Raw genomic sequence first — 13,195 nt, 5'->3', positions numbered from 1 at the left:
TTCTCATTTTTAGTATTTTCTTCCTTCTACTAACTTTGTCCCTTCTTTTTTCTTCTTTTTCTAGTTCCTTTAGGTGTAAAGTTAGATTGTTTAACATTGTTTCCCAAGGTAGGCCTGTATTGCTATGAACTTCTCTTTTAAAACTGCTTTTGCTATATCTAGTATATTTTGGTATGTTTTATTGCTTTTTTCATTTATCTTTAGGTTTATGTTTTTATTCCTTTAATTCTTTGATTATTTAGTAACATGATGTTTAATCTCCACATATTCGTGCTTTTTCCAGTTTCCTTTTTTGATTTTTTAATTTCATGCCATTGTGATTGGAAAAGATACTTGATATGGTTTCAGTTGTTTAAAAGTACATTGAGACTGGTGGCCTAACTTGTGCTATATACTGGAGAATGTTCTATGTGCACCTAAAAAATGTGTATTCTCCTGTTTTAGAGTAAAATGTTCTCTACATATCTTTTTAAGTTCATCTAGGCTACTATATTGTTTAACGCCAATGTTTGTCTATTTATTTTCTGTCTAGATGAGCTACTCATTGATGTAAGTGGGATATTAAATCCCCCTATTATTATTTTATCACTATTGATTTCTCCTTGTAGGTCTGATCATACTGTTTTATATGTCTTGGTGCTCCTGTGTTGGGTGAATAAATTTTAACAAATGTTATTTATATCTTCTTATTGGGTTGATCCCTTTATCATTTTTTAGTGTCCATCTTTGTCTTTTATTAGTCTTTGTTTTAACGTTTATTTTCTTTGATATAAGTGTAGCTGTACTTCAGCTTTCTTTTACTTTCTATTTGCATGAAGTGTTGATCCATCCCTTCACTTTAACCTTTGTATATCCGTACATCTGAAATGAGTCTCTTTAACATTTCTTGTATTTCTTGCTTATTTTATGTTTAAGTTCTCTCTGTGTTCATCCATTCTTACTGATGAACATCTTTATGACCATTGAACAGTTTGAACTCTTTATCAGGTAAGTTACTGACCTCCATTTCATTAAAGTTTTTTTCTGGAGTTTATCTGGTTCTTTTATTTGGAACATATTTCTGTTTCTTCATTTCGCTTAACTCTCTGTGTGTTTAATTCTATGTATTATGTGAAATAGGAGAGCTACCTCTCCCAGCTTGAAGGGGTGGTCACAGGAAGACTAGGGTGTGTTTAGGCTGCTGTGTCCTGGGGGTTGTAGACTGCCAAGAATGGTCTCTCCGGCTGTTTCATTCCTGTGGGGCCCAGAAACACAAGCCTTCTAGTCACCAATGCCAGGTGTTCAAGGGATGTCCCCTGTGTGGACTGTGCACACCTGCTGGGTTGTGTGTGTCAGGACAACCAGGGAAGCAGAGGTGGGACAAATGGCTGTAGGACGGCAGAGGAAGAGTGCAAAAATGTGCCTGGAAGGGCCAGACTTGTAAGGTAGAAGTCGAGTGTGAAAATGGCCCCTGCTAGCACCTCTGATCCTAGGAGAGTTCTAACAGATTCTGCCCTTCTCACGGATGCTTTAAGATCATCAAGTGTATCTCCTTCACATAAGGTCTAGGCATGTATCATGCTGCTGTTTTTGCACTGGGTTCCCAATTTGAACGAGTCTCTGCATGGGTCCTATAAGAATGGAATCTCAGTTTCCTATAGCACTTTGTGTCCCTTGGATGTAAACCTTTTTGGTTTCCAAAACCAGATGTTTTGGAGGCTCAACTCTCTGGTTCAGGTCCCAAGAGTTGGGGTATCTGATGTGGGTTTAAACCCCTTGCACCTCAGGGAGAAGCTTTGTTTTTGTGCTTTTGTTCCTAACTGTGAGATGCCATGTCCAAGGTGAAGGTTTGGACAAGACTGTGTGTCTGCCTCTGCTACTCACCTTGATATGTTGGCTTTGCTGTGGGTGACTCTTCTGCTAGTTCTCAGGTCATTTTCAGAGACAGTTGTTCCATATGTGGCTATAGATGTGGTGTGTCCATGGGAGGAGGTGAATTCAGGATTTCCTGTATCACCATCCCCAACTGCTTTCAGCATTTTTCTTCTTGGACACTAATTTTTTTTATTTTATTTTATTTTATTTTTAAACTTTACATAATTGTATTAGTTTTGCCAAACATCAAAATAAATCCATCACAGGTATACATGTGCTCCCCCTGAACCCCCTCCTCCTCCCTCCCCATACCATCCCTCTGGGTCGTCCCAGTGCACTAGCCCCAAGCATCCAGTATCGTGCATTGAACCTGGACTGGCATCTCGTTTCATACATGATATTTTACATGTTTCAATGCCATTAAACTAAAAATTTCATAATCTTACAATTTAAATCTCTAGTCCCCCAAAAAATGCCATATGAGTTTTAAACGAGTTATTATTATTTTCTTCCATAAGCTTTCCTAATTAATGTTATTAGGGATTATTCTGTGGTTTCCCATTATTTTCATAATGGATTATGTCATTAATGTAAATTTGTTTATCAAGACCTTTGTGGTACTAGGTGATGTAATATAACCTGCAGAACACTTTATGTGGTTTGTTTTCCTAGTAAAAAACCTCCCAGTTTTTAACTGTAATATCACATAGTTAGTATATATGTCTCAGAACAATACCAGTGTTTATGTATGAGATATGTATATTCGCCTCCTAAAGCTTGCATTTGTTTTAAACAAAATGAGTGGGAGAGGTCTCAAGTTTCAAATATAATTGATAGATCATCAGAATCATGCTGTAGATGCTTTGAAAATGCCACTTAGTATAGAGAATATGCTTCTTTGTTGTTGCTGGTCTAACAGAGTCCATGTTACTAGAAAGAAATTGACTTTTGTTAATAATTATATTAATTGAAAAGTGAAATTTTAAGCATTCTTTTTCATCCTAATGTGAGAACTTGTTGTGTATTTATGTGTATTACATTTGAGAAATTGGTTGGATATTTTGCATTGACATGTACTCCATTAAAATTTTCCCCACTTGAAATAATGAAAAATAGTCTTCCGCTTAGCATTTTTGCATAGAATGTGTAATTTCCGGGAAGAGCTTACTGATAATGAATGAGATTCCTTTATGAATTAGACTCCTTAATATAATGGGGATGGTGATATTCAACCAGTAGGATATAGCCCTGGATTTAGGACAAATGTTAATCTTAAGTAGTGGTTCAGTTTAGTTTATTTCAGTTCAGTTGCTCAGTCGTGTCTGACTCTTTGCAACTGCATGGACTACAGCACGCCAGGCTTCCCTGTCCATCACCAACTCCTGGAATTTACTCAGACTCATGTCCATTGAATTGATGATGCCATCCAACCATCTCATCCTTTGTCATCCCCTTCTCTTCCCGCCTTCAGTCTTTCCCAGCATCAGGGTCTTTTCTAATGAGTCAGTTCTTTGCATCAGGTGGCCAAAGTATATTGGAGCTTCAGCATCAGTCCTTCCAGTGATATTCAGGACTGATTTCCTTTAGGATGGACTGGTTGGGTCTCCTTGTTGTCCAAGGGACTCTCAAGAGTCTTCTCTAATACCACAGTTTAAAAGCATCAATTCTTCAATGTGATAGTCCCAAACAAAGCACACTGAGTTAAAGATAAAAGGAAGACTTGAAAGCTGTGAACTATTTTTAAGTGTAAATTTCAGGAGGCATCGTGAGTCTCAAATCTCTCCCTGCAATAGTATTTTGTATACCTCTCATGGATTATAGTATTATATTTAGTTGGATATTCATAAGGTTTGTGGAAAGAATTGAAGAAATAATGAAACATGGGTTTTCAGAGCACAAGTAAACAGAAGGCGATGAATCTCTCCAGCTTATATTGCCTCCTTTCTCTCTGTGTCTACTTCTCTCTTCCTTGCTGCCTCACCCTTTCAGTATATTTCTTTTTTCTCTTGTCTTAACTTGACATGTAATTGAAATGCATAAATTTCTGTGCCTCATATTAATGATAATTTCTTGTCTCAGTGTTTAAAAATATGACAGTTTCTGTTGGGGATATGCTATGTTTCTCTGACCATATTTGTGTTCTGTCATCTTTCTAACTGGACTTTTAGATGACTTCTCCTTTTAGTCTACCAAAATGGTGACCGAAATATTCCGTTTTAATGATGGTGGAAAGCTATAACATTTAAGCTATATCTCCACTCACTTCATCTCCCAGAAAATTGGTCTGAAGTCTGCCTCTCTTATTTTGAAAAAACTGCCAATAAACATGCATTTTGTGGGGATTCCCCCCGCCCCCAGGTGATATGCTTCGTTATATTCAGGAGAGTAAGGAAAGAGCTGCTGAAGTGGTAAAAGCAGAGGTGTTGCGAGAACGTCAAGAAACCGCCCGAAAGATGCGCAAATATTATTTGATTTGCCTCCAGCAGATTTTGCAGGATGATGGGAAGGAGGAAGGGTAAGTTCTGTCTAAACAGTGTGTCCTGAGAGTACCAGGACAGCATTTTGTTATTTTGTAAGCATTTTCCTTAGCCACAGAATTAACTGTATCTACATGATGAGTAGAGGGTTAAGAGAGGCTTAATGCCTGTGCTACTCTTAATGGTGGCAGAGCATATAGGAAAACAGAAATCCTGGGGCTAAGGAAACTCATTTTCTTCCTGTAAACTCTATTAATTTTATATTCTGGAATTCCCCACAGGGCTGAGAAGAAGATCATCAATGCTGCTAGCAAGCTTGCTATGATGGCAAAATTGCTGGAAACACCTATTTCTGATAGATCCCAGAGCAAAACTACACAGTCAGGTATGTGAAAATGAGTTACTTGAAAGATTTTTCTCTCTCTCTTTTAGTTATTTAATGTTTTTAGGAGAGTGGGGAATGTAAGGAGTGAGAGCTAATTTAGCAAATTATATGCATGTTTAACTTAAACTGGAAAAACAGTGTAGTAGGCAGACTGAGCTTGCCTGTCAGCTTCATTTTGCTGCTTCTATTCCTAGGAAGGATAGAAAGGATTTTAACTGACAATATAGAAGGAGAGAAAGAAGAAAATATAACTGAGCTTTTAAAAGTTGTAATTGCTAAATTAGAGGCTGTGAGAAATCCCTGAAAGAAGACAGGCATTTTAAGATTGAAGATGGAAACCTCAGTTCAGAGCTCCCAGAAGACGACAGTTACAAGTGGGAACAATGTGGAAACTGTTCTACACAGGACGGTAGTGGTGTATTCCAGAAGTAGTAAGCCTGGGGATACCAATGGGGTATTGGTATTCCAGAGCAACCACACAGGACGGTAGTGGTATATTCCAGAAGTAGTAAGCCTGGGGATACCAATGGGGTACTGGTATTCCAGAGCAACCACACAGGACGGTAGTGGTATATTCCAGAAGTAGTAAGCCTAGGGGATACCAATGGGGTACTGGTATTCCAGAGCAACCACACAGGACGGTAGTGGTGTATTCCAGAAGTAGTAAGCCTGGGGATACCAATGGGGTACATTCCAGAGCAACCACACAGGACGGGTAGTGGTATATTCCAGAAGTAGTAAGCCTAGGGGATACCAATGGGGTACTGGTATTCCAGAGCAACCACACAGGACGGTAGTGGTATATTCCAGAAGTAGTAAGCCTAGGGGATACCAATGGGGTACTGGTATTCCAGAGCAACCACACAGGACGGTAGTGGCATATTCCAGAAGTAGTAAGCCTGGGGGATACCAATGGGGTACTGGTATTCCAGAGCAACCACACAGGACGGTAGTGGTATATTCCAGAAGTAGTAAGCCTGGGGATACCAATGGGGTACTGGTATTCCAGAGCAACCACACAGGACGGTAGTGGTATATTCCAGAAGTAGTAAGCCTGGGGGATACCAATGGGGTATTGGTATTCCAGAGCAACCAAAACCAGGTGGGGGCACCCTGTTTATTTCTGCTTACTTCCCTTTTTGAACCCTGGTACTAAGCTGGGTGAGAGCAACAGAAACAGAGTCTGGAAACAGGGCAGTACTCTAGGTGGCTGCACACACCAAGGAGAAACTGAGAGCTCACGTGCCCAGAGTATCAGCAATTAGGTCTTTCTGTTCTGCTGCTCATTCCTTTCCACTCCACTTCCAACTCCTTTAAACAACTGGCAGATACTGTGCTCAAGACATCTAAAAGATATGCATTCAACTGAGAATTAATATACATTTATAGAAAGCAGCACCATGAAAAAAGAAACCAAACTTAAGACATAGCAAAAAAAAAAAAAGCAATCCTCAAAACAGAGCTGGCTGCTGCTGCTGCTAAGTCGCTTCAGTCGTCTGACTCTGTGTGACCCCATAGATGGCAGCCCACCAGGCTCCACCGTCCCTGGGATTTGCCAGGCAAGAACACTGGAGTGGGTTGCCATTTCCTTCTCCAATGCATAAAAGTGAAAGTGAAGTCGCTCATTTTCTTCCAAGTTTTACCCTTACTACTTTGAAAGTTATATATTCTAATTCTCTATTGAAAGTGAAGTCGCTCAGTTGTGTCCGACTCTTAGAGACCCCATGAACTGCAGCCTAGCAGGCTCCTCCGTCCATGGGATTTTCCAGACAAGAGTACTACACCTACAGAAATAGAATTAATAGAACAAACTACAGGATGTGAGAATGTTAGAAAAATACGGTATCCTCAGAGATATGTAAGAGGATATTGTAGAGGAAACTAACAATATGCTAAAATTTATATTATTTTCAAGAAGATACAGATACTTATAACTCTGGAGCTTGCTGGAAAGATACAAGTTTAAGTATGTGTATAAAAATTTAAGGCTAACACATGGGGAGACTAAGCCTATGCACCACAACTGCTGAGCACATACTCTTGAGCCTGTGAGCTGCAACTCCTGAGCCCTGTGCCACGACTATGACGCCCATGCACTCTAGAGTCTGTGTGTCACAACTGCTGAAGCTTGTGTGCCCTAAGCCTGTGCTCTGCAATAAGAGAAGCTACTTCAGTGAGAAGTCCTCACACCCCAACTGGAGTGTAGCCCCCGCTCACTGCCACTACAGAAAGCTTGCACATAGCACCGAAGACCCAGCAGAGCCAAAAATAAATTTAAAAAGAAAAATAATTAAGGCTAACTAATAGAGAATTAGAATATGTAACTTTCAAAGTAGTAAGGGTAAAACTTTTTCAATCTAATAATCTATAAAGGAAAAATACATCTGGAAAGCATAGGTAAATGGAAAATAATAGTAGATTGAAACAGCAGTCATACTAAACATGAATTGCTTAAACTCAGTAATAAAAGAACATAATTTTCAAACTGTTTTAAAAATTCTAGACATATGTTATTTCAGATAAGACAATCATCAACAATTCAAAATACAGGGCTAGAGAGTGATATACCAAGCAATGTAGATTGATATTAGGTAAACTATAGCGTTAAAAACAGTATTAGGTAAATGAGAGTTAGCATTAAACTGACCAAAGTAAAAGTTCATAATGATAAAAGGTACAGCTTCCCAAGAAGCTACAAATGAGAAGCTTTCCCAAAGCTCAGCTGAACTTCTGGAAAGCGAAAAGCAAAGATTGTTCAGGAATTCCTGAGTTGAATGTTGGTAAACATTCTTCAAATAGAAGCACAAAGATTATTTGTGTAAATTTGGAATGGTGATGTGAAGCTTGGCTATAAAGGAGCAATGGCATATAACATGAGAAGTTTTCTGGATTCGATCTAATGTTCCCAGCAGTTGCAATCAGCTGGATAATTATAATAGATTTCAATAGCAAAATCACTCAGCTTTATCATATATATATATATATATATATATATATGAGAAGATTTTAAATGTCCAGTATTGATGTCTTTTCTTTGAGAATGATTAAAATATATATGCGTTGCTTGGAAATATATAAAAACATGTATTTTCTTCCCTTCTCTTTCAGTGTTAATTTTCTGCTAATTCTGTTTTCCCCTAATTTTGTGTTCCCTTGTACATAGGAGTATTGCCTCTGACTTCAGAGAGGCTCACTGGAGTTGAAAAATCAAAAAGAAATGATGTGAATCAGAATATACCATGTCACACAGAAAGCAAATCAAACAATCTAAAAACGATCCCCAGAAGTATGTGCGACCAAGTTCCTAAGAGGAGGGCTGCCTGTAACCTACAGAGGCGATTAGAGGATGCAGAGCGTGGGGACAGAAAGCCCGAGTGTTCCAGAGAGTCGCATCTGGACTTTCAGTTCAGGGATAACAGTCGCAAACATGTAGACATTTTGCCAAGGAGTGTTTCTCCTGAGTTTGTGCCTTGCGAAGATGAAAGAAGCTTTGGTTTGCACAAGAAGAAAGACCTTCTTGGTGATCCTGGCTCTGAATCACTCCAGCACTCAAACACACACCCCTTCCTTGGAACCTTTGGAAATAAACCTTCATCTCGATATACCCCTGATCTTTCTGAGTCTGAATCCACAGACATTACTTTTCGAAGTCCTAATGAAAGACTTGGTTTAAAAGTATATAAATGTAATCCACTAATGGAAAGTGAAAACGCTGCATCTGAGAAAAATCCGAGTTTGGGTGTTAAGGAAGTTCCAGTAAAGGATGTAGGGGACCTGAGTGACTCTTCAGGCTGGCATTCCAACACTGCCACTCTAGCCTACAGCAGTCATGAAGTGTCGTTTTTGCATGGTGGGCCGCAAGACACCCTGGATTCGCTCCTGGAATCTGTGAATTTCAAACAGTTTTCAGCAGCCAGCTGTCTTTCAGACTCAGAGAAAAACAACATGATTCGTCAGCCTATGAAATGTCAGAGTGGTCATGCTCCAGACCTGTCAGAAGAAACCACGTATTCCCAGCCAGGGAAGAGCAGCATAACTCTTGGACACCCACCTCATCATAAAGCTGATATATTAAAGTCAGAATTCAAAACACTGAGCAGTACACTTCCACCTGCCATGTGTCCACTGCCTTCAAGAAAATTAATCGCTCCTCTGTCTAGCCAGCAAGATAGTGGCTTCGATAGCCCATTTGTCAATCTAGACTAATTGTTGTAGAGTATTTAAAAGAGTCATTAATATATTGACAACAAAACTGAAGGGAAGACTTGAAACTGAAATATTTGTGGGCCCTGCATATTTTGAGATGTTTTAGTAACATCTATCATATAAGTAAAGTATTCTCATAAAATTACTTGAGATATTAATGTTGCCTTCATCTTCCAAAGACTTTGGTGGTGTGTGTGTAATCTGCTTCTGTGTGGTGCTTGTATTTGGTTGCTAAACCATCTATTTTTATACTTATAAATTAGCTCTCTGTGCAGTTTTAAATTATTTAAATAAACTTGCATATGGTCTGTAGAATTGTTATGAATTGTTTTTTAATTCACAATGTAGAAATGTTATGTTGGCATATTTGAAATTCACCCAGAAAAATGTATCAATTTTGATTTGTTATGTATAATCAGCCAGATTTAATTTCTGAAGTTAGCTATGTTTAATGAGTCTATATATTTGCTCTGCACATAGTTTACCTGGAAATATCTGCTCAAACTTTTGATCCTGCTTTCAGTTACTGGAAATGAAGTATTGCAAGCATTGCCACAGACTATGTACCTGTATCCTCACTTCATTATTTCAAAATTAGCTTGAATTTTTCTTAGTTGGCGTTTGTGTTATTTCAGATCTCCTGTGACATGCAGAGACTTTGTCTCTCTTATGGTTTCACAGTCTTTCCTTCATCTGAAGCATTACTTTTTAAAAATGGAAATAATCTTTGTCATACAGCCCCAAATTTTAAACTCTTAGATTTTTATGTTCATTTATAGTGCAGAATTGGCTAACTTATTAATGCTGTGGTTGACGGTTACATTCTAAACCACGCAGAAATGAATGACCACTTAAATATGGTTGCCTCTTTTTTGAATTCCTAGAGATGGGTATTAAAGTATTAGGTGTTTGCCCTAAGGTGTTTGCCTTTAATACCCATACCCTAGTATGGGTATTAAAGTATTAGGGTATTAAGTATTAGGTACGTCCTGAAAATGCCATAGCTTTCTCTCATCTGTCACCCTAAATGTATTATGGACTGTATTTGTGGGTTTATCCCATATATTTGGCTTCCCAGGTGGCTCAGTGGTAAAGAATTTGCCTGCCCATCGATCCCTGGTTTGGGAAGATTCCCTGGAGGAGGAAATGGCAGCCCACTCCAATATTCTTACCTGGGAAATCCCATGGACAGAGGAGCCTGGGGGGCTACAGTCCTTGGGGTTGCAGAGACAGACATGACTGAGCGATGGACGCTAACAAACTGATGTGTGCACCAGGCTAACTTTTATGATGGCTGGATGGGTGGCAAGGTGCATTATCCTTCTGCTGATAACCATCTCTAAAAGCAGGAACCTAGAAGTGAACCTTTTAGGAGCTGGAAAGTTCTGTGAACTGGTGACCAGATATCGATAAACCTAAATATTAGCACTGATTTCAGTGCTTGAGTTGACATGAAGCTGCAGAAAGGAACACGCTGCCATCTCTTCAAAATCTTATTTGTCTTTCTGAAGATACAATGCCTTTTCTCCAATGATTAGGGTGTCATTTCTCACTCTAGGAAAACTGCTGCTGCTGCAGCTAAGTTGCTTCAGTTGTGTCCGACTCTGTGTGACCTCATAGACAGCAGCCCACCAGGCTTCCCCGTCCCTGGGATTCTCCAGGCAAGAACACTGGAGTGGGTTGCCATTTCCTTCTCCAATGCATGAAAGTGAAAAGTGAAAGTGAAGTCGCTCAGTTGTGTCCGACTCTTAGCGACCCCATGGACTGCAGCATACCATGCTCCTCCGTTCATAGGATTTTCCAGGCAAGAGTACTGGAGTGGGATGCCATTGCCTTCTCCACTAGGAAAACTAAACCAGCTAAATTTATCTTCCACATGGATCTGGTTGGTTCTTGATTATTTTGAGTCCTGGATATTACCAAACTGAGAATCAAACCCATTGCTTTCCTAATTTTTTCATCTTTGTGTGTTTATTTTAAATCCTATTTTAACCCTTAGCATCAAGGCTAAAAGTGGAAATCTTCTTGCTCCTTTTGTGGTATCCTTAATCTCTTTTTGGTATCCATAATTTCAAGAGGATTAGATTACTTTATTTCATACACCTTACACATAACCACCAAGAAAGGTATACATTGGTCAGTGTATACGTGAAGGGACCACACAGCCAAACTACCACAGTTTAAATCTGTCTGAAGGGTGATGTCAGAACAAAGAGAAGAGAGGAGCCCCATAAATGTCATTGTCACATAGATCTCACTTCATCATGATTTTAATCTTTTTATATGTTTCTGCATTTCATTTGTTAGCATCACGTTAGAGACTTTCATGTGCATGCTCACAGGGGATACTGATCTCTAGTTTTATTGTCATACCTGTCTTGCTTTGATGAAAATGTAATACTGGTCCTGTAGAATGAGTTGAAAAGTTCCCCTGCCTCTATTTTATGAAAATTTGTGTAGAATTGCTATAATTTATTCATTGTTGGATAGAATTTACTGGATAAAGCCATCTAGCTTGGGCTTTTTGTGTATGTGATAGGAAAGGTGGGCAGATTTTTAACTAATGATTCTCTTTTTATTATAGAGCTTTAGATTTTCTATTTCTTCCTTAGTCTTGGGTGAAATAAGGGACATTAATTACCAACCCTTCAGAAATTAGAATAATTATAAGAGAATATGATAAGCAACTTTACATGAACAAATTGGACAACTTAAGCAAAATGAAACATTTCTTGTCTAATATAGGTACTTAAACTTCTGAATTTCCGTCTAAGCACTGTATAAGGCATACTTATAAATTTTGACACGTTGTGTTTTTGTTTTCATTTAGTTCAAAATATTTTCTAGTTGCCCCTGTGATTTCTTTTTGGACCTATGTATTATTTAGAAATGTATCACTTACATTTGAGGTTTATCTTTTGGGCCTAGCATATGACCTAGCCTGGAGAATGTTTCACATGCATCTGAAAAGAATGCATATTCTCCTCTCATTTGATAGAATGTTAAAAAATATGTTAGGTCGAGTTGGTTGACAGTATTGTTCAGATCTGCTATAACCTTGCTGATTTTTGGTCTACTTGTTCTGTTAGTTATTAATACTGGGACATTTTCAACTATAATTGTTCATTTGTCTATTTCTCCTTTTGATTCTCTGATACTTGCTTCTATCAGTGAGACAAGTATGCCAACAACAGTTCTCTCTCCAGTTTTTATTTTGTACTGTATTTCAAATTCATTTTAGAAGGATAGCATTTCATGGATTTAGAATTCTCTGCTGGCATTTCCCCACCCCTGCCCCAGGCCCTTTGATTATGTCATTCCACTGCCTTAAAGGCCACCATATGTTTGCCGAAAAGTTGTGAATCATGTTGTTCATGTATTCTGAACTGGTTTTAGGTATGTATATCTTAATATATTTGTTACATAAAAGGTACTGACCTTTTGTCATTATAAAATCTCTTTTTATCTAGTAATATTTCTTAGAGTTCATTTTTAAGATATTACTATAGCCATTCCAGCTCTTATGATTATTGTCTGCATGCCATATCTTTTTTTGTCCTTTCTTTTTTAACCTATTTATGTCTTTTGATTTCAAATGGGTCTCTGAAAGACAGCACATTGTTGGATCTTGCTTTTTTACACAGTCACTGTTTGCTTTTGGATTGGAGACTTTTAGTCTGTTTAATAAAATTATGATTGGCCTTACTACATTTGCCGTTTTACTTTTGGCTTTCTCTATTATTCACTTTCTCTGTTTCTCTTCTGTGATATATGTCTGTTTTTTCCATATCTTATGCCTTTTTTGTTACTAAGTTGCTTGTTTCAGTTCAGTTCAGTTACTCACTTGTGTCCGACCCTTTGTGACCCCATGGAGTGCTGCACGCCAGGCTTCCCAGTCTATCTCCAACCCCCGAAGCGTGGTCAAACTAGTGTTCATTGAGTCAGTGATGCCATCCAACCATCTCATCGTCTGTCATCCCCTTCTCCTCCTACCCTCAATCTTTCCCAGCATTGGGGTCTTTTTTAGTGACTCAGTTCATCGCTTCAGGTGGCCAAGGTATTGGAGTTAAAGCTTCAGCACCAGTTCTTCCAATGAATATATTCAGGACTGATTTCCTTTAGGATGGACTGGTTGGATCTCCTTGCAGTCCAAGGGACTCCCCAGAGTCTTCTCCAATACCACAGTTCAAAAGCATCAGTTCTTTAGTACTTAGCTCTCTTTATAGTCCAACTCTCACATCCATACATGACTACTGGAAAAACCATAGCTTTG

General features: G+C 38.6%; 1 protein-coding gene across 8 annotated transcripts in view; it reads left to right on the top strand.

Annotated features, from left to right (window-relative positions):
* CEP152 (centrosomal protein 152) overlaps positions 1–12,564 on the top strand; it is a 107,025-nt gene extending 94,461 nt beyond the window's left edge. For all 8 annotated transcript variants that reach the window (XM_070377871.1, XM_070377870.1, XM_070377865.1 and 5 more), the window contains 3 exons: positions 4,213–4,369; positions 4,613–4,716; positions 7,880–12,564. In XM_070377871.1, the coding sequence (XP_070233972.1) occupies positions 4,213–4,369; positions 4,613–4,716; positions 7,880–8,922 (1,304 nt within the window). In that variant the 3' untranslated portion in view covers positions 8,923–12,564. The remainder of the gene's footprint in view (positions 1–4,212; positions 4,370–4,612; positions 4,717–7,879) is intronic.
* Positions 12,565–13,195: the final 631 nt, after the last annotated feature.

This window comes from Bos mutus, chromosome 10 (genome assembly GCF_027580195.1).
Source record: "Bos mutus isolate GX-2022 chromosome 10, NWIPB_WYAK_1.1, whole genome shotgun sequence".
In the NCBI taxonomy this organism is placed as follows: Eukaryota; Metazoa; Chordata; class Mammalia; order Artiodactyla; family Bovidae; genus Bos; species Bos mutus.
This window is presented reverse-complemented; position numbering and strand designations above follow the sequence as displayed.